Source organism: Perognathus longimembris, chromosome 13, assembly GCF_023159225.1.
Source record: "Perognathus longimembris pacificus isolate PPM17 chromosome 13, ASM2315922v1, whole genome shotgun sequence".
In the NCBI taxonomy this organism is placed as follows: Eukaryota; Metazoa; Chordata; class Mammalia; order Rodentia; family Heteromyidae; genus Perognathus; species Perognathus longimembris.
In genome coordinates, this window is record NC_063173.1 from 10,876,161 (window position 1) to 10,897,818 (window position 21,658).

The window sequence follows — 21,658 nt, forward strand, 5'->3', positions numbered from 1 at the left end:
TACCCTTAAAGCATATCCATATTAGAAATCACTTCCCATTTCTCTCCCTCACAACCCTAGCAACCACCAGCCTACCATCTATAGATTTATGTATTCTAGACATGTGTTGGACATATGTGTTAGTCAGACTTTGTCACTGTGACAAAGCAACAGACATAAACAACTTTGGAAAGGAGTATCATTTATTTGGTCTGATGGTTCCAGAAGAGTCAGTCTATTGTTGGCTGGATCCTGAAACAAGGTGACGTCATGGCACCAGGAGCAGAAAGAAGGTACTGTTCACCTCATAGATGCAGAGGCAGAGGAAGAGGGCAGGTATAACCTTGAAAGGCACACCCCCACTTACCTACTGCTCCAGCTAGGCTGCACCTCCTAAACTTTCCACCACTTCCACAGGTTGGAGAACAAGACTCAAGAGTTCAACACAAGAAGAAACTTTGGGAAACATTTCAGGTCCAAACCATAACAGGATAGTTCATATGCATGAAGTGCAAAACCTAATCGTTGTGACTATCTGAACATAAGATATGTTTTTGTGGGGGGGGGGGATTGGGGGGATGGGGAGGGACTGCACAAAATTCAGGGCCTGGGCACTGTCTCTTACCTTTTGTGTGCAAGGCTAGCACTCTACCACTTGAGCCGCAGGTCTACTTCCAGCTTTTTTCTGGCTTATTGGAGATAAGAGCCTCATAGGCATTCCTGCCCAGGCTGGCTCTGAACTAAGATCCTCAGATCACAGCCTTCTGAGGCCTGAGCCACTGACACCCAGAAAAGATCATGTTTTTAAAAAAAGATTATTTTGGGCCTCAAAATATTCCTTTTGGTGGACATGTTGTTTTTTAATTTATTCATTAGTCAGTAGACATTCAAATTACACCTTAAGGCTGTTAGGAATAATACTATAAACGTTTGTGAACACTTTTATGTGTGAACATATTCTCTTGAATACATATATCAGAGTGGATTTGCTGGGCCATAAGGTAGGTCTGTGTAAGCTTTTGAGGAACTGCTGGACAGTCTTCTAAAGGAAACTATTTAGAAGTTGAATTTCTTAGACTCTCAGCTTTTTTATATGGTGAATGTAAAGAAATGACAATGTCAAATTTGTTTGACATAATCATTTCAGTTCATTTCCCTTTTCTTAGCTTTTTAAAATTGTAGGTAGTTACACAAAGTTGTACAAAGTAGTTATACAATTTAACAAGTCAGATAATGAGTATAACGCATCTTGATCAATATGACCCCTTCGATTGTTCTCACCATTTCCTTTTAAGAGTATAAATTATGGGCTGAGAATGTAGCTAAGTGGTAGTGCTTGCCTAGTATGCATGAAGCCCTGGGTTCAATTCCTCAGCACCACATAAACAGAAAAAGCCAGAAGAGGTGCTGTGGCTCAAGTGGCAGAGTGCTAGCCTTGAGAAAAGAGAAGCCAGGGACAATGCTCAGGCTCTGAGTCCAAGCCCCAGGACTGGCAAAAAAGAGTATAAATTATATCTAACTTGTCACAAATTAACCCAGTTTATAAACATGTAAAAGCTATTTAGTTTTTATAGTAATGCTATCTATAATGGTATCATATTTTGGGGACATTGTTTAATTGCCTTAAGAGTCCTACTAGAATACATTATTTTGTATTTCTGCATGTTGTTGCAATAAGTTTTTATTCCCATTGGGGTGGAGGAAGACCCAATGTCAGCAGAGTTTAAAAGAACCAAATCAGTGGGCTGGGGATATAGCCTAGTGGCTACACTAGTGGATACACGAGGCCCTAGGTTCGATTCCCCAGCACCACATATATGGAAAATGGCCAGAAGGGGCGCTGTGGCTCAGGTGCAAGAGTGCTGGCCTTGAGCGGGAAGAAGCCAGGGACAGTGCTCAGGCCCTGAGTCCAAGGCCCAGGACTGGCAAAAAAAAAAAAAAAAAAAAAAAAAGAACCAAATCAAGTAATGCTATATTTGATTAAAAATGAAAGAGAATTTAAAAATATAAATAAATGATTTGTTGTATAGCTTGTAAAATGACTGTGGAAGCAATTTAAAGAGACTATCCGAGGAAGCTCCTTAGTGATGATTTTGAAGGGCTACAAGTAAGTGTATGGTTAATTTTTAAACATCTCATTTTTTAAACTATTGTTTGGAGTTTTTTGTATTATTCTCTTTTTATTTTTTATTTTTTATTTTTTGCCAGTCCTGGGGCTTGAACTCAGGACCTGAGCACTGTCCTACCACTTGAGCCATAGCGCCACTTCTGGCTTTTTCTGTATATGTGATGCTGAGGAATCGAACCCAGAGCTTCATGTATGAGAGGCAGGCACCCTACCACTAGGCCCTATTCCAAGCCCCTAAGCGTCTCATTTTTTAACTGTACTTCATTCTGCTACCTGAAATATATGTCTTATTGTTCTATATACCAAATGCCCTTCACAGTATTTCTGAAAGCCATTTTATTGTAATCCCAGTATTAGTGTTCAAAGTTGTTAAATTGCCTACTTAGTAGATTTCTTTAGATACATTTTAGATACCATCCTTGGTCACCTATAAAGGAATGTCTGTTAACACTGTTCATGGGGCTGGGGATATGGCCTAGTGGCAAGAGTGCCTGCCTCATATACATGAGGCCCTGGGTTCGATTCCCCAGCACCACATATACAGAAAATGGCCTTGAGTAAAAAGAAGCCAGGGACAGTGCTCAGGCCCTGAGTCCAAGCCCCAGGACTGGCCAAAAAAAACCAAAAAACAAAAAACACTGTTCAATTTCAGTTTATAACTAATATTTTCTTTATGCATGATTTTTATATAATCTTACTTTGTTTTAACTTAGTGAAATTTTCTTTTGTTTACCAATTATTTAATGGTCCCATCAGGTATATGAAAAACAACATTAAAAATGTGAAGACTATGAAGATAAACAATTGCATAACTCTGAACTCTTTTTCCAGTGACACGGCCTTACTGGAAGAGGAGTTGAAGAAACTCATTGAAGCTCTGGTAGAAAATTTTCTGGAACCCAGTAAGAATGGCCTGATCTGGCGCTCTGTGTAGGCGCTGCAGCCTGCCTTGATATTTGCACTGGTGTATGGACAGAACCTCCAAGAACTCCATGCATCCAACCCCTGTTAGCATTCTTGCACTGTCTCATCTGGCCAAGTATCCTCTTTCTTTCCTATTCTTTGTTTTGTTCAAGTAGCTAAACCAACTGTATAGAACTGAAGTGAAATTTTCTGGAGGGAAATCCATTACATTAAAAGTGTTACATTGACACATTGTTCTTCCTTTAACAGAGACAGTAATACAAAAGTGAGTTTTCGTATTGAAGTGTAAATTAGGCTTAGTTCTGTATCTTGTACTTTTGAATAGCATGGCTAAAAAAGGTAAATAAATGTTATATAATAATAGTTAAGGAAATTAATTCATAAAAGTTGAAAGAACAGAATGTTCCTAGATCATTACAGAAAAGTGTCATTGTTATTTCGTAAGTGTTGATTTATGTATTAGAAGTCTGGCGTAGTAAGTTGTGCATGCCTGTAATCCCAGCACCTGGGAACTTTAAATTGCTCCCGGGCAAGTTCAGAGTCAGCCTGGACTATGTAGCAAGATACTATCTTAAACAAACAAAAAAACAGTATTTAGCCTTTCTAGTTTAGGACAGATGTTACAATACGTGGTTTTGCACCTCTGTTTCAGGTGCTCTTGGTGCAGTGTATACTTACTGGGTATATTGAAGACTCCAACGTTTACTGAGCATAAAACAATAGTGGCAGCACTCCAGTGGGCTTTGTTCTTGTCAAGTTTCTCTGTGCCTTCTCAGGGTCTGGTCTGAACTGAAACAATGTTCTTGCAGTGAATATAATTTATCAGTCAAATTGCAGATAGTTAAGGAAAATCTTTCAAACTATATAGGTGCTTCCTCTATATCAAATGATTTGTTGATTTAAAAAATCCTGTGACTGTAGACGAGCTTAGTAAACGTGGACTTGCTGTAACTATAGTTGTCTTCATTTTAGAATTACGTCAGCTATTAAAAAGAAAACAATCTGAACTGAGAAATGAGCTCTAACTTTTCAGTTACATTTTTGTAAGTAGATTTATTCTTCTACCTGATGAAGTAAACTAACTTTTGCTAGGAAAAAGAACATCAGAATATTAAGTATTTTCTGCAACTAAGCAGTCCAGTAAATATTAAGTATTTCATACAAGCATAATCAACTAAACTAAGCAGCATCAGACCTAGTTAACATAGATTGGAGGATTTAAGTATTATAAAACACTGAAACTGCCATTTAAAACTAATGTCCAATTTATTTTAGCATCTTGTTAGTTTCTGTGGAATTTCTGATCACATGAGTACTATTTACCTTTTTTTATTGTAGAAAAACTTTTCAAGGAAAGTCACTGCTGGCCAATTCTCCAGTCTTCTGAAAAGACTTGGTAGACAAGAGCTGTTTAATTTTCAGTAAATTTCATCTTGTTTAGTTTTCAGAATACTTGTGGTGTTATAGGAGGTAACAAAACAAGGCCTTGGGTATAATAATTTAAACAAACTGCCTGTAGGAGAAACCACTGGCAGTAGATAGTTTATTTCCTAAACAAAACTATGAAGTCTGAACTGATTGGAATGCTATTTGAATTGTGGTTTAGTTTGTTGAGCTATCTGCTTTCATTGAGCTCATACAATCCAAACACAGATTTTGATTATTGTATTGCCACTATTGTCATTTGTTCCTTCCTTGCTTTCTTGTAGCTGGATCTTGTATGACTGTAGGTCATAGTTAGCTAACCTCAGAACACCATTTTTCTATATGAGTTGTTTGTTTTCAGAGCCTTTGCACTGAAAAAGAAATATGTAAAATTTTTTGTTTATTCAAAAATGTTTTGGTTGTTATTTTAGGCATGTAGATTGTAATTTAGGATGTGGTTCTACAAAGTGGTATGGGCATCATATATGTACGTATATATAATATATAATATAGATATCATTGTGTATTTGGTTTTAGTATCTGTGTTTCAGTAACTGAAGAACAAAATGAAGCTGAATTCTAGGACAGCTCATAATAATCACTAAAACTGTCATTCTCTTATTAAGATAATAGTTATGCTTAAAGACTTTAATATAATACAACATGTGAGTTATCTTAAGGTAAAAAGCTATTGAAGTTTGGGTTCATATCTCAAAAAGTTCAAAGTCCAAAGTTGAAGCTACCAAAAATGTTAAAGGTTCCCCAAGTGTATAGTTTTGATTCTTTCCAAACTCTCGAACCTGAGCATATTTACCATGATATCAGTGCCCACTGCCTAACAGGATAGATTCCATGACCGCCCAAGAGACAGGGGTGCTGGCCTGTGGTTCTCAGCCTTGGATGCTGCATTGTTTATCTCTGTATCTCTTTCAGTAGCATCAAACTGAGTGCATCCTCCTTGAACATGTAAACTGACATTTTCTGGAGCCCTGAGGAAAAGAATTAGACTAGGAGTGTGGCTCAGTGGTAGAGTGGTTTTCTAGCATGTGCAAGGACCTGGGTTCAGTCTCCAATACTACAAGGGAGGGAGGGAGGGAATGTAGGAAGGAGGGAGGAAGGGAGGGCAGGCAGGTAGGCAGGCTGGATTAGTAAAGCAACATCAAAGCTTAAACAAATTAAACAATATAAATAAATAAAGTCAGCACTGGGAATGCTTTTTCTGAAGGACAAACCTAATACTATAAAGAGAAGGACTAGCTGGGCACCAATGGCTCACACCTATAACTAGATCTCAGGAGGCTGGGATCTAGAATTCAAAGCCAGCCCAGGCAGGAAAGTCCATGAACTCTCTCATCTCCACTAAACTACAAAAAAGAGGTAGAAGTGGAGCTGTGGCTCAACTAGTAGAGTGCTCATCTTGAGCAAAAAGGTCAGGGACAGAGCCCAAGCCCTGAATTCAAGCACCAGGACCAGAAAAAGAAAAAAAAAAGAGAATAAACTGTGTGTAACATTGTTTACCTAAGTTTATGTATTGTTATGATAAATCTATTGTTTTATTTCTTCAGTGATGACTAAGAAGCCAAGTTTTAGGAGGTGAGGAAAAAATATTTCTGCTATGGATTCAATTCCTGTCAGGTTATCAGCATTGTGTGAGAACCTTAGAGGAGATAAGAGCAGAAATTTAAAAAAAAAAAAAAACTTTGGAAAAGTTCAAAGAATTAAAGTCATTTAACTTTGAAGAGGAAGAAACTGTTGAGATGGATTACTAAGTCATAGTTATGAATGCAGACTTCTCTGAAGGGTTCAGAATAAGAAGTATTGATGCTGTGCTGTTGCCCGTCTCCACTGAGGGAAGATCTATTTAAAGAATAATAAGAAGGCAGGTCCAAGCCTGGAATCAGTCGTAGCACTAGATGCTGAGGCAGGGGAATCATGAGTTCAAGGCCAACCTGGGCTACAAAGTAGTGAGACCCTGTCTCAATAAAACATTTCTTTAATTTAAAAAAGCAGAGTTAAGAACTTCTTGGGAAGAAATTGTCATAAAATCTCCTATTTGGAAGTTTTTTTTTTCTTTCAACTGTTGAGGAAAATTTGTAGATATTAAGGGACATACTAAATGGCTTTTCAAAGGTTCCTTCCTTCTAAATTCAAGTTGGAACACAAATGATGTTATAAAAAGCATTCTTGTAACTTTTGGGTTCACTCCACATCCCAAAGATTTATTTAGCTCATAACATAATTTTTGTATATTTTGAACAAGAGATACATGAGTGCAATGAGTAAAGATCTGTTTGGATTGTGTGTGTGTGTGTAAGAGAGATACATGAGTACAATGAATATAGCTGCTTGTATGTGTCCACGTATGCATGTATGCACACACACACGTGTGCACACATGTGTGCTTGTTCCAGTTCTGGAGCTTACACTTAAGGCCCTAAGCTCTTGCTCAGCTTTTTCGTTTATGGCTAGTACTCTTACGCCACAGCCATACTTCCTTGTATATTATTTATAATTTGACCTTGCAGATTGAGACTTGAACACAATTGTGTTCATTTTGAAGAATGTATAACATTACAGGATAGTTGAGATTTTACTTTAAATATGAAACATTGTTATGTAGATATAATAACTTAAGAAAGGTCTTGTGAGACTGGATAGTTTAGAATGTCTGCATATAAGACATAGACCTCCCATTTCTTAAGATGTTTCTGGAACTGATAGATAGATGGTAGCTGGAATCTAATGGAGAACTTATTCTACGAACTGCTGCTATTGATACTTTGCCCAGATGTTTTCCAGTGATGTTTGTTATGCTTGAATAATCCAAATTCTGCTTGGATACATTTATCCTAAGCCTTTTTCTCTCTACCTCCTTCCTTCCCTTCACCCTCTTCCATATTTTGTTACTGTGAAACTCTACTGCCCTGTTACCTCACTGATAAGAAATCCTATCTGTATTCATTAAGAATGCTTTACTTATTCATGAACTGTTTATGGATTTCTTGGTTTTTTGTTATTGTCAGAATATTTAAGACATTGTAAGAAGAAATCTTAAAACTATTTAATAATGACCTGTATGAGGATGTGTCTGGATGCTACTATGTTTTAACTTATTACAGCCTTTGAAAATTGACTTATTTTCTGAGCTCACTCTAGAAACTGTTGAGGAAACAGTAATACTAACCAAAATGATCAGTTAATCTAAAATTTTATTTGGAGTTTCTTGTACTTTGGGAAATCAAAGCACAAAGTGTGAGGAAATGCTTTGCACATTTGTTACTTAGACTGTTATACCATAAATCATAAAGAGTCTAAACAGAAGAGCAAGACTTCCCATCTGACTTTACAAATATAAAATTTTTGTTTATTTGTAGTTATACATCATACTGTTACATTCACCACTCCATCTTTCCTCTTTGTTAATCCAAGACTATGAACTTTAAAAAGAGAGAACGCACAAGAATGAGTTACGTGACGGTGATAGAGGGGAAGTGACATACTGATGGTTGCTTCTCAGATTTTTCCAACATAACCCTAAGGCAGAGAAGCGTAAAGGAAAGGAAGGGAGCCTGACTAAGGGAATTTTCTGTTCTAGCTTTATTTACAAATGAATTTTGCATTCATTTTAGTAAAACTGTTACTAGAAAAATGATATGTAAATTTTCAGTGAACCAAGTGTGCTCTAAAGGAGCATCATGTTTATCACATGTTCTCTCAGTTTTCTCCCCCAGCCCCGCTCACCAATGTTTGCACGTTCCTGGAGCTACACGCACTGACTCTAGTGTGAGAAATGGATGCTCCTGCCCTGTCCAATTAACTGACCTGAAGCAGTTCTGTCACTGTTGAAGTTCTAGTGTAATCTTTCTACGCAGGCTCTTGTTCTCGTCAATTCATTGGCATTTCCTTGACTAAGAAGGAACGCCCTCCCCGGGGCTCCCTGAGAGCTGCAATCATGGCATACTATTTTCACATCTTCACCACCTAGTTAACACCTGTCTTCCAGGGCTCAGTTGCTGACAGTGGGGATTAAAGGATTTTATGTTAAAGAAGCAAATAGGTTTTTCTTGATTCTCAAATTCAATTTTTAAAAGACTCCCATTACTGGAATTGACAAGTGATGTCAAATTAGTATGCGCACCCTTAAATAGTGTTTCCTAGAGAGAGCTGAGATCGTATGCAATGCCAAGGATTTTACACCCAAAGCAAACTGTTGCCAGGAAGACTAAGAACGTGTCTATGTGGACTTAGTATCACAGGTCTGAATGCCATTTTGAACCTACTAGTGCTTCCTTCCAGACAAGTCACTAATTTGATACTATTTGGAATCTTTTTGTGCAGTGTTATGATTCATCTTTGTCTTACAGGAATTACTCTGGCAAGAGTCTGCATCTGCATCTAGTAGGACTTTGTTATACGCTACAATAAAACCATGGTATACATTATTGAATATGCTAGATAAAATACATACAGTTGATAGTTATTTTTCTGAGTCAGTGTGTAGTAGAAGCTCAACGTTGTGCACTTGTTTTAACAGTTTTTGTTAACATTTCATTTTTCTCTACAAAATACCAGGGTGTATTTATTATACGTACTGCCTGTGAGAATTTGCACCTTATGTACTTGTGTGTGGATTTCTTGTGGTTTTCGCCAAATGAAGTGTTATCAGTAATAAACAGATCTCTTCATAGGCATGAGTTTCCATGTAATTTTTATTATCTTAGGTACTGTGTAGTTCATAGAATTAACTATCCAAACGGAAATGTTCTTGAAATGTACATGACATGTTGTAGAATTTACTTTAACTCTAGAGATACATTCTGACTCAAAACTCAGTAAATTACTTCTTTTAAAAAATGTATTTTATTTTTAATTATTAAGTAGTTGTACAAAGAAGTGTCAGTTCTGTAAGTCAGGTTATAAATACAATGCATCCTGATCCATGTCACCGATTCCTTTGTTCTTCCCGCTTTCCCTCTCTCGTCCCTACCCTCGTAGTTCAATTTTTACATAATACACATTGAGTATAATGACTGCATTTGCTCACAGTAGATTATTTCTTGATTGGTTCATCAAAAGTCCTAGAAGTAAAGTTCTTTCAGTCTTATTTTTCTTTTTCACTCCTTCAGTTGACCTAAATTGCCCATATTAACACAAGTGCCATGATAAGAAAAGTTAAAGGTGTGAGAACCCCTCAAAGTAGTATCTAGGTATGGGTTTGTATAGAGGTGGAGTGCATCTCAAATCGCTGTTAAGCCTGCAGTTCTGCTCTTCATCACCTGCCTCAGCCCTGCTCAGGCTCAAAGGGAAGATGATGCCCTCACCTTCTAAACAGAATGTTCTGGAAGCCATTCTGACCCCACCCTTATCCCTGTTCCTTGTCTTATTCTTTATAGCACATAAACAAGTGAACCAAAAAAAAACCTGCAGTCCTGGAGGTATCTGTTTTTATGACTATAGCATTTTCACTACTTTACCATTGCCTAGGTCAGTGTGTGGCATATAAAACCAGGATGTGATTATAACAATGTCTGGACAGTGTTCCTAGGTTCTTTTATCCTGGGAGAGTAAAAGTACTTTCCACTTGTCAGGAGTGGTTCCCTAGTCTGTGGATCTCTGGGTCTTGTTCCACTTCTGGAGCAACTTTCCTTGTCTGTCAGTTTCCTTTGCTACTAATCAGGAAGTGGCCTATTTTAGTAGCAGAGTGGAAGTTTGAAGAATTTCGGTTCCTTTTGGTCAAGGCTAGCGGCATTCTGTATATCATCATTTTTTTTAAAGTATGGATTGGGCACCGGTGGCTCACAACTGTAATCCTAGCTACTCAGGAAGCTGAGATCTGAGTATTGAGGTTCACAGCCATCCCAGGCAGGAAAGTCTGAGAGATTCTAATCTCCATGTAACCACCAAAAAACTGGAAGTGGAGCTGTGGCTCCAATGGTAGAGCTCTAGGCTGAAGCAAAAAAAAAGCCCAGGGACAGTGCCCAGGCCCTGAGTTCAAGCATACATACACATACAAAAAAAATATGTATGGGCTTTATAATCTGAGTGTAGCCTATTTCATACTCTCAGCTATTATCAGCTGAGAGTTCTTTTGCTCTTTGCAGATAGAAAATCGTGACTAGACACAGTACAGATCCCTTAGTGTCAACAACTCTGAGCTTAGGGTGTTGGGACCCTCAGCACTTAAGCGTTATAGCTCTGGGCTTTAAGTACCAGTGGTCTAGCCCCTAGTGTTGACAGCCTGAAGATTAGTCTCTTATTCCTCGGAGCCAGAGCTGGGAAGCCTCAACATCTTTCTGCAACTCCTGTAGCAGCCAGGCCTTGCAGGGCTTCCATAGCCTTGACCCTTCGCAGGCCTTTGCCTGCTGCCTCATTCTCAGCTCTCTGTTGTCTCTTGCCATCTTGGCACGTTCACAGTCCTTTCTAGACTCTGCTGCTCCCACACTCTCCCTGGAACCCCTCACCTGCCTTCTAGCTGTTGCTGCGGCTGCTGCTCAGTGTGCCTGGCACTGGCAGCCCCTGCATTTGTCTGCTCTTTTGTGTTACCTCCTCAGCCCTGTTTTAACCGTAACAAAGACCACAAGTAGACAGCAAAAACATTGGGATGAGGTTTTATTGGGCCCTAGTGTTGCAGCACAGGGGAGTTTGCACTGAAGAAGTCCTCCCTGACTGACTCAAGGAGAGGACACGGCTGCTGCTACGCCAGTCATGCATGCATGCGAGAATATAGACAATCACAATTGTCACGTCACACAGTCCACTCAGACCTACCAGGCCTGTCTGACCCAGCTGTGTTACAGGAAGAGGACATACTCCCTGCCAACCTGATTCCGGATCTCTCAGAGACCCCTGGAATGGTGGTGAGGCAGGGCATGGTCATCGGAGGGCCATTTGAAGCTGTCATGGTCCCACTGAAGCCTCCTGGAAGTAGTTCACAGTGTCTGGAACAACCATGACTAAAGAAAAGTCTCCTGAAGCCAAAGCCCGGGTTGGAGCTGCAGCTACCACGATTGATTGTCACAGTTGCCATGCTGGAATGGATGCCATGCTGGTGGATGCCAGTGGCTCACACCTGTGCTCCTAGCTACTCAGGAGGCTGGGATCTGAGGAAGTGGTGCTGTGACTCAAGTGGTAGAGCCTTGAACACAGAAAGGCTCAGGGATAGCGCCCAGGCCCAGAGTTCAAGCACCAGGATGGTGGGGGGGGGGGGGGGGTTCTGGAAATGACACTAGCACTATGGCTTAAGTAGTAGAGCATTTGCCTTGACTAAAAGAAGCTCAGGGACAACACCCTTGCCAGAGTTCAAGCCCTAGGACCAGCGGGGGGGGGGGAAAAAGACTCTTCCAGGGCTGAATGGGAGTCTTCCTGAGCAGCCATGAGATATTTAAAACAACTGTAACCATTTTAGGAAAATCATGGAAGCAGCAGCCAGTTGATGGACAGTAAAAAGGTGGGCCTGAAATTGTGATCCCGCCCCAACTTCAAGAGTGGCAGCAATATTGTTCACATTGGACTCAGAAACCTCAGAGACAACAGTAGTGTTTTTTTTTTTAATTGTCAATTGTAAAGGTGATGAATGGGGGTTACAGTTACATAAGTAAGGAGTACATTTCTTTTTAAACATTACTACACCCTCATTTTCTCCTGCTTACCCCTTCCCACTCACCTCCCCCAAGTTGTAAAGTTCATTTCCAACATAGTGTCTAGTGAGTATCATTGTTGCATTAGCTTATCCTTTGTCTTGCTGTGTCTGTGATTCCCTTTCCCTTCCACAGATCAGATAAACTTATATACAAAACAAAGGGTACAGAAAACTAAAATATAAATAACTGCATACAGGACATAATAAGAACCTCTTGTCTCCAATTCTTGGAGTACATTTTGATGCACTTCATTATATATGGTCCTATGCACTTAGCAGTTGGGCTATTGTGATCCTGTTAAGAGTATCGTAGACATTTTCTAGTTATTACAAATGAGGGAAACCTTGCAACCTACATTTCTTTAGACGTGGCTTGCCTCACTAAATATAACTTTTTCCAGGTCTTTCCATTTCCTTACAAATGTAGCAATGTCATTCTTTCTGATGGAAGCATAGGACTCCTTGGTGTATATATACCACATCTTCTCGAGCCATTCATCTACTGACCACAAAGAAGGCCATACTAAAGCTACCAGCACAACCATGTTCATTGCAGTATTTACCATAGCTAAGATATGGAACCAACCCAGATGTCCCTCAACAGTGGCAATTCTTATTCTAGCTTTCACACCTGTCCAACCTAGAGGAGTTACCTGGTTTCATTCCTAGGCAGTTGCAGCCATGGCCTGTCGTGGAGAAAAAGTGTCAGCTATTAATCCAATAACTGCTTGTATCTGACAGCTTCAGGCTGTCAGTAAAAGTAAAAATGAAAACACTAAAGAGTACCTACAATTCTATATCACATGAAATTAACATCTTTATCAGGCCTACCTAACATTTAACCCCCAGAGAAACAGCCTTAGGCAAGGCTGGGTGCTGAGGCGCTCTCTCAAGAGGTGATACATAATTGTTGTTTTTGTTTGTTTGTTTTTATTGGCCAGTCCTGGGCTTGGACTCAGGGCCTGAGCACTGTCCCTGGCTTCTTTTTGCTCAAGCCTAGTACTCTACCACTTGAGCCACAGTGCCACTTCTGGCCGTTTTCTATATATGTGGTGCTGGGGAATTGAACCCAGAGCTTCATGTATACAAGGCAAGCACTCTTGCCACTAGGCCATATTCCCAGCCCGATACATAATTGTTTTGGGGACACCTCGCTTTATTTGAGCATGCTGTTTTGTAATTGTGTGAGATTTGAATCAAGATCCCAAGATGTCTTTTTGTCTAGGAACCACTAGATACTGCTATTTTACAACCACACCTCCAATGTGAGTTATATGTTACACTACATTTTACTGTGTAAAGATCCTTTGATGACCAGAGAACTTCAATATGAAAAGGAGTGTATGCATATAGGTATGTATATTTATGTGTAGTGTGGGTAGGGTGTGTGTGTGTGTGTGTCCTGGGCACTATCCCTGAGCTTTTGGGCTCAAGGTTAGCACTCTACCACTTGAGCCACAGCCCCACTTCTGGATTTTTTTCTGAGTAATTTATTGAAGATAAGAATCTCTCCGACTTTCCTGCCCCAGCTGGCTTCAAACCACAACCCTCAGATCTCAGCCTTCTGAGTAGCTAGGATTACAGCTAGGATTACAGCTGACACAGCTATTCTTTTGATCTAGTAAATCCCAGCCTCCTCTGCTACTCTTAAGTTCTTTTGCAAAAGGTGATTTTCAGCCTAGCTTGGATTCATATGCCTCTTCCTTTTATCATTTAAAGGTAGAGGCACGCAACTGACATTTTCAACATTCCATCTAGAGATCTTAGACCGTATTGAAATGTTCAAGCTATGACAGGCCTTAGTTTTTCCTGTTGTTTTGCCACTATCTGACATAGATGACCATTTTTCTATCGTCTAGTAATTACTTCGTCATTCCTCCAAATGTCATTTATGCTTGCTATTCTCTACCTATCTCTGTTTGCAAAGACAATGGTTTCAGTAAAGGCAGAATCTCACTTAAATACCCTGCTATATTCATTTTTGCTTTAAAAAAAAAAACCTTGGTGGCTTTAAACAGCAATGGTTTGTATATCTCACAGTTGTGTGTGTGTGTGTGTGTGTGTGTGTGTGTGTGTGTGTGGGCAGTTTTTGACTATGCCAGCTGCAGAGTTCTGGTCTCGACTTGTAGTCCCCTTATTTGTCAGAGATCAACACAGAGTGTAATTGAGTTCGCTTTAGGATGGCCTCCGCTGGTGGCAGAGTTCTGTCCCATGTGGTTTTTTTGCATTGCAGCCAGGGTAGCCCTGACCTGTTCACAGGAATGTCCAAAGCAAGAGTCCCAACCCACATATATCCTCCCATATACTTTAGACCATCTCTAGATTAACTGCAATACAAGGTAAATGCCATGTTTAGGAGGTAATGACAAGAAGAAAACGTGTACACGTTCAGTTTGAATAAAATTGCTTTAGGAATATTTTCAGCATAAAGTTGGTTAATGCCGTGGATGTGAGCCTGTGACCATGGAGGCTGACTGTACATCAATACATTAACCAGTTTTTCTAAGCCACAAGCCAATGTGTAACAAGGAAGGTGGATATGAATGGGCATCGAAGTCCCACCAGAGGGCGCTGTGGGATTGTCTCACATTCTCCTAGAAGAAAAAAATAAGTCATTTCCTTGGAAATACCTACTTAGAATGAAAATACGACTTTAGAAGTGTAAGTGTTGTTTTCTCTTGTGTTTTAGTACGTTTCTTTTTCAGTTGCTTGAGGGATCAGTATCTGAGTCCTCACGCTACTGAGCCCCAGATGCACACAAGCCTAAGAAGTAAAATAGCGGAGTAGGGAAATTGAAGTTCCAAGTTTTTGCCTAGGTGGTTTAAAAAAAAAAAAAAAGCCTCAAGGGATTAAAAAGAGTCAGATCACAGAGAGGGCAGGCCTCAAGAGAGCAGCCCCCTAATTACTGGGCTCACCTCTGAGCTGGGCATGCATGGACTCGAAGCCTAATAGCACAAGCATGGGATAGACCACTAGCTACATCCCAAACTGGCCATAGACCTGGGTAGACAGACCCAAGCAGCATCCAGAAGCTCTGAGACCTGAACTGACACTGAAATAGCCACAAAGGCTGGTCAGGGCTTGTAGCCTGAGTCCAACTGGGTTAGTGGCATACTAAAACAAAGGTATTACTATTTTCCTGGAGATGTAAACAAGACCCTTAATACATTCAAAATGTCTTAATATTTCATCCAAAATTACTCAGCAAAGATCCAAGAAACTCTCAATTAGCATGAAAAAGGCAATCAATCGATGTTGATAAAGAGAGAACCCAAATGTTGAACTTGAAGATGTTAAGCTATGTGTTTGTTCTAAGATGCAGGCATGAATGTTCTTAAAGTGTATGGAAAGGTAGAACTTAACAACAAAAGGTAGAAGATAGAAGGAAAAACCAATTGAAAATGTTAAAACTGAAAGTATAGTAACCAAAGTGAAAACTCCACTGCTGGACTCAATAGAAGAATTGAGATGACGAAAGAGGGAATTTGGAAATAGATCTGTTGAAATTATCTAATCTGATAAATCAATCTGATGTTTGAAAATGGTCTGAGCATCAGGGATCCATGAAGCAATTTCAAAGTCAGGCCATCAGAATTCCAGGAGGAAAAAAAAATGTATTTGAAAAAAAATTACTCTTGAACTTTTATTATTATTATTATTATTATTGTCAGTAGTACTGTTATCATCAAGGCTGGCAGGACCCTGCTTATAGCATTACGGCTTTTTTGGCTCAGAAGCTGGTTATGCCTGATGGTGCAATTCAAAGCTAGACGCTGTTGGTTTCATCTTGGGACCTTGTCTCTCAAATGCCAGGAATAAAATCTACGGACAATGAAGAGTGAGCACAAAAGTGTGAAATTGATTCAAGTGAGAAGAAATAGCTCTCACTAGGTGAAGGCTACCAAGAGAAGGTTTCTGGATCTTACATTTTTTTTTATAATCTGTATTGCTTTGGATCTGGACTAACTTTTATGATAATTAAATGCTCAGAAGGTGACTTGCTCAATGATCAGGCCCAAGATATTTTTATGGGTCTTGCCCTTTTAACCATTGGGGTTTGAAATTTACCTTTAGTTCTCTTCCATCTCGTCTTCTTCCATCTCTCTGAGACAAAGAGAAAAAGAGTGTTGGACATGATTTTTACAAAGCTGACACTTTTCCATCTACCAAGGGTAGTCTTTTACAGATTCTTCCCAAGTATGAAAAAGAGGACAACACTTCCCAACTCATTTTATATGAACAGCATTACCCTGATACCAAACATCATACTTAAAAGGGAAACTGAAAGCTTTCCTTCCAAGATCTGGAATATGAGAATTCAAGAGTATATTAGAGGGGCTGGGGATATAGCCTAGTGGCAAGAGTGCCTGCCTCGGATACACGAGGCCCTAGGTTCGATTCCCCAGCACCACATATACAGAAAACGGCCAGAAGCGGCGCTGTGGCTCAAGTGGCGGAGTGCTAGCCTTGAGCGGGAAGAAGCCAGGGACAGTGCTCAGGCCCTGAGTCCAAGGCCCAGGACTGACCAAAAAAAAAAAAAAAAGAGTATATTAGAGGATCTAGTAAAGTCAATTAGACTGAATAAATAAATAATGAAAAACAAAAAAGCATACAGATTGGAATAGAAAGCAAATTATTTTCAGGTGCTATGATCATCTGTAAATAAAATTGTAAGAAATAACACAAAAATACTACTTGAACTAATTAACAGATCAAACAATTGGTTTCTGGATACAAGATCAAAATACAAAAATCAGTTGTATTTCTATATACTTGAAGTAAACAATCTGAAAATGAAGTTGAGGATTAAAAAACATTTACAATAGCATTTTAAAAAGAAAACATTACTTATATAAGATGCCCCAAATGAGAAAATCTATATAAATGTTAAGTACATTAATGGTTTTCCATACAGGAGTGACTGCTAATGGGTCCAGTGTTTCTTTTTTGAATGAAGAAAATGTTCAGGATTTATACTGTGGAAAGCTTTTTGAATATAATCTCCAACTTGGGATAGTTTGAGTTAATTTTTTAATATTGCAACGGTGTAAAAGTTATATGAATTTAGTAAAAAACCATAGATATGTGTGTGTGCGTGTGTGTGTGTACGTGTGCCAGTACTGGGGCTTGAACTACGGGCTTGGGTATTATATCTTAGCTTCTTTGATCAAGGCTAGCACTCTACCACTTGAGCCACAGCTCCACTTCCAGTTTTCTGGTAGTTAATTGGAAATAAGAGTCTCACAGATTTTTCTGCCTAAGTTGGCTTCGAACGATGGTCCTCAGATCTCAGCCTCCTGAGTAGATATGATTACAGGCATAGGCTACCAGTACCAGACAGACCTTAGTCTGAATTTTCAATTTTGATTTTTTTTCTAGGTTATTGGTGTGCTGTATGGTAGATAGTCTCTGGCAGGCACATAGGCAGTAAGTCACAACTCTTAGCCCTACCATCACAATCTACAGTATTGTTTAACTGTGATGTTCAGGAGGGTAGATGTATAGAATGCATTTTCAACTTAGGATATTGTCAAGCTGGATGTCATGGTGAATTCCCATAAGCGCAATATATTGTTGAGCTATATGGGAAACCCAATCTCAAAAAATCAACTGACCAAACTTGTAATATTTTCAATTTACTTATGGGTTTATGAAGCTGCAATACCATTGTAAGTTGAAGACAATCTGTCCTTCATGCTAAAAGAAAATTTCTTGTACACTAAGATGAACTTTATTGTATGAAAATAAATAGTATTTAGAATATAACAAAAGTGAATTTTTTGCCAGGTGCTGGTGGCTCACACCTGGAATCCTAGTTACCCAGGAGACTGAGATCTGAGGATCATGGTTCAAAGCCAGCTTGGGCAGGAAAGTCCATGAGATTCTTATCTCCAATTAACCACCAGAAAACGAGTAGTGTCTCTGTGGCTTAAAGTGGTAGAGCACTCTCCTTGAGTGAAAAAGCTCAAGAATAGTACCCAACCCCTGAGTTCAAGCCCCACACCCCACAAAAAAAAAGTAGGATATTTTAATGGTACTAGGTTTGAACTCAGAGCACTGTGATCTCTTGGGTAGTGCTCTACCATTTGAGCCACAATTCCAGTTCTATGGATTTTTTTAAAAAATCATATCTTAATATTTTTGTGCTAGTCCTGGGGCTTGAACTCTGCCTGGGTGCTGTTCCTGAGTTTGTTTGTTTGTTCTTAGTGGTAGTGCTCTACCACGTGAGCCACTACCATGTGAGCGCCACTTCCAGCTTTTTGGGTGGTTTGATTGGAGATTACAGTCTCACAGACTTTCCTGCCCAGGGTGGCTTCAAACTACGATCCTCAGATCTCAGCCTTCTGAGTAGCTAGGATTACAGTGTGAGCCACAGGCACCCAGCTGTATCTTAGTTTTTTTTTTAAATTGTATTTTTATTAGAAAGTGTTGTACAGGGTGGTTGCCATTTCATAAGTCAGGTAATGAGTGTGTTTCTTTTGTTGGTCACCCCTCCCTTCACTTTCCCTAAGTTTCTCCCTCCTATCCCTGCCCACAAGTTGTAGAGGTCATTTTCCACATAGTATCTACTGAATAGCATGATTGTGTTTGTCCACCCTTCTTCTCTCCCTTTCTGTGCCCCTCTTCCCCCCCCCAAAAAAGAAAAAAAACTCAAAGCTAAAACAAACACCACCACCAAAAACAAAACAACAACAACAAAAAAACCACAAGCCATGTTTCTATTTCCTAATATTTTAAATGTTCACAGAAGTTACAACTTTGTATTCCTCCCCTAAGGGTATTCTCCTGTAGTCTGACTGAGTGTGAATGACTAGAGTCTTGTATAGGTTATCATATATCTTAGTTTTTTAAAGAAGAAAATACTTAGGAATAAATTTAATCACATTATAAGTAAGCTCATAATACTGTCTGCTGAACTTGGGAGAAGTGACACCCCAATCACAGTAAGAAAAGTTAGCACCCAGACCTTGGTTTCCAAATACTCTTCATTAAAAGGATTCAGGGCTTCTTGGGGGAGATGTCTGATCCCAGAGTTGGAGCTAAGAATGTACAAAGTGCTCTGGAGTATCTCCTAAGTAACAAAGAGTGGAAGCGCCAAGGAGAACGGGACACATCAGGGGGACACAAATGAGCCATGTGAAGAGAATGGAAATGAATAAACAAATGTGACAAAATGGAACACCCTATCACAACAGAATGTCAACAAAGAGTACCTATGTATTAATACTCTGTATGAAATACTCATTAGCTTCAGGATGGAGAAACTTGACAAACACCACTTAGTCAAGTAATAAAGTTGGTACTTCCAGCAATAACACAAACCCAAAATGTTGGGGATTCATCCTGGCCTTAAGGGGGGAAGGGCGAGGAGAGCGCTCCCAAGATGCCGCCCTTCCCCCAGCCCTGGGGCAGTGTGGAAGTAAGCCACACCTATCTCCTTCTGGGTCCGGAACCAGAAGGGGTAGCTTTGAGACCATCCCCCACCTTGTGCCAGCGAGCACATGTGCTCCCTTTTCGTGGGCTTTGCCCAGAGGGCGGTACTATGGGACGTGACGTTAGCCCATGAGGGAGGTCCTTGGGAGCTGCTCTTGGATGGACAAGCTCGCCAGCCTATCACCAGCTCATGCTCAATCCTCGTCATCACTACTATATTACTGTGAGCCCCTCCTGATTAAATGAGATTGCTCTCCGAAGCGTCTCCGAGATCCGTGTGCGCCTGGCTTCCTTGGTGGGTAAGGAGGGAGGAAAAGGGGATCTCGTTCTGCCACGTGCACCTTAGGCTAGCCCGTGTCCCTCGCTCCACCTTGGCTGCCCGCTGTTCGGGTGCCCAGGGGAGAGGGTGGAAAGGGGAGCACTGATAAGGGAGTAAGCTTAGCATCCCCGCACCAGGGGAGGTAAATCTAGCCGGGCACCAAGATGCATTGAGAATAATAATCAAGTGTCACATTTCTGCTAAAGCTGTGTCTACTCTCATTAATTAATAACATGATGTTTGGGATTAAGGGTTCAGAATTGAGATCAGTTCTGCATGAGTTCAGTTCTTTGCTCTGTCGCTAACTGTACACATTGATGGTTAGACTAGGCTCCTCGGAAGCATGCTGAGATAGAACTAGAGTGCAAGATGTTTATTAAGAATCAACATCTGGGAGGTGGGGCCGTGCTGCCGCATACACGCTGGGTCAGCTGGAGCGGTGTGGCCTGCGGCTCGCCTCTACCCTGACTGGTGCATGCGTCGCCCTGGCGGGACCGTGACGCCCAGAGCCGCAACAACGCGGCGGTGGAGGGGACGGGCAGCCGCAGGCCGGCTGGACCCCTCTCTCCGAGGCTGGACGGCCCCGGCCTCACGGAGGACGCCGCTCAACCAGCGGCGGGCTTCATGGCATCCTTGGCCGACCGAGTACGGAGCCACGGGCGAATCGCTGCCGGGCTCCTGTTTAACTTGCTGGTGTCCATCTGCATCGTGTTCCTCAACAAATGGATCGACGCTCACTACGCTTTCCCCAACATGAGCCTAACCTTGGTGCACTTCGTCATCCAGAAGATGGACACCTTCGCCCCCAAGAGCCTGCGGCCCTCCAAGCTCCTCCTCCTGGCCCTCAGCTTCTGTGGCTTTGTGGTCTTCACCAACCTTTCTCTGCAGAACAACACTACAGGTACCTATCAGCTGGCCAAGGCCATGACCACGCCGGTGATCATAGCCATTCAGACCTTCTACTACCAGAAAAGCTTCTCCACCAAGATACAGCTCACGTTGATTCCTGTAACTTTAGGTGTCATCCTAAATTCTTATTACGATGTGAAGCTTAATTTCCTTGGAATGGTGTTTGCTGCTCTTGGTGTTTTAGTTACATCTCTTTATCAAGTGTGGGTAGGTGCCAAGCAGCATGAATTGCAAGTCAACTCCATGCAGCTGCTGTATTACCAGGCCCCAATGTCATCTGCCATGTTGCTCGTTGCTGTGGCCCTTCTTTGAGCCAGTGTTTGGAGAGGGAGGAATCTTTGGCCCATGGTCAGTTTCTGCTTTGCTTATGGTGCTGCTATCTGGAGTCATAGCCTTCATGGTGAACTTATCAATTTATTGGATCATTGGGAACACTTCTCCAGTCTTCTATAACATGTTTGGACACTTCAAATTCTGCATCACTTTATGTGGAGGATACATTTTATTTAAGGATCCACTGTCGATTAACCAGGGTCTTGGCATTTTATGTACACTCTTTGGCATTCTGGCCTACACCCACTTTAAACTCAGTGAACAAGAAGGAAGTAAGAGTAAGATAGCGCAACGTCCCTGAGTTTCTATGGAGAAAACGAAAGTTGCTCTGAGAACATAAGGAAGGTTAATAAGTGAGTAAGCTAGTTCCCAAAAAGAAAAAAAAATGCAGTATAAAGTTCATCAAATGATTTGCAAGAAGTAATACAAATTTTATTTACAAATATGACTTATTTTAGTATCTTTTTTTTAAACTTAGTTCTCTGAAATATTTCGGGCTTCTTCTAAAGATAGTTACGATGCTGGGCTGTGGCTCAGAGGAAGAGTACCTGCCTAGCGTGCACAAGAC

At 40.6% G+C, this 21,658-nt stretch overlaps 2 protein-coding genes across 2 annotated transcripts in view; both read left to right on the forward strand.

Annotated features, from left to right (window-relative positions):
- Positions 1-5,533, forward strand: part of Pgm2l1 (phosphoglucomutase 2 like 1) — a 40,708-nt gene extending 35,175 nt beyond the window's left edge. The window contains exon 14 of the mRNA XM_048360251.1: positions 2,939-5,533. Within this exon, the coding sequence (XP_048216208.1) occupies positions 2,939-3,041 (103 nt within the window). The 3' untranslated portion in view covers positions 3,042-5,533. The remainder of the gene's footprint in view (positions 1-2,938) is intronic.
- Positions 5,534-20,309: 14,776 nt separating this feature from the next.
- LOC125362091 (solute carrier family 35 member E3-like) lies at positions 20,310-21,481 on the forward strand. The gene is given in 2 exon segments (XM_048360748.1): positions 20,310-21,057; positions 21,059-21,481. Coding segments are annotated over 2 exon segments (918 nt in total). The 5' UTR covers positions 20,310-20,472; the 3' UTR covers positions 21,392-21,481.
- Positions 21,482-21,658: the final 177 nt, after the last annotated feature.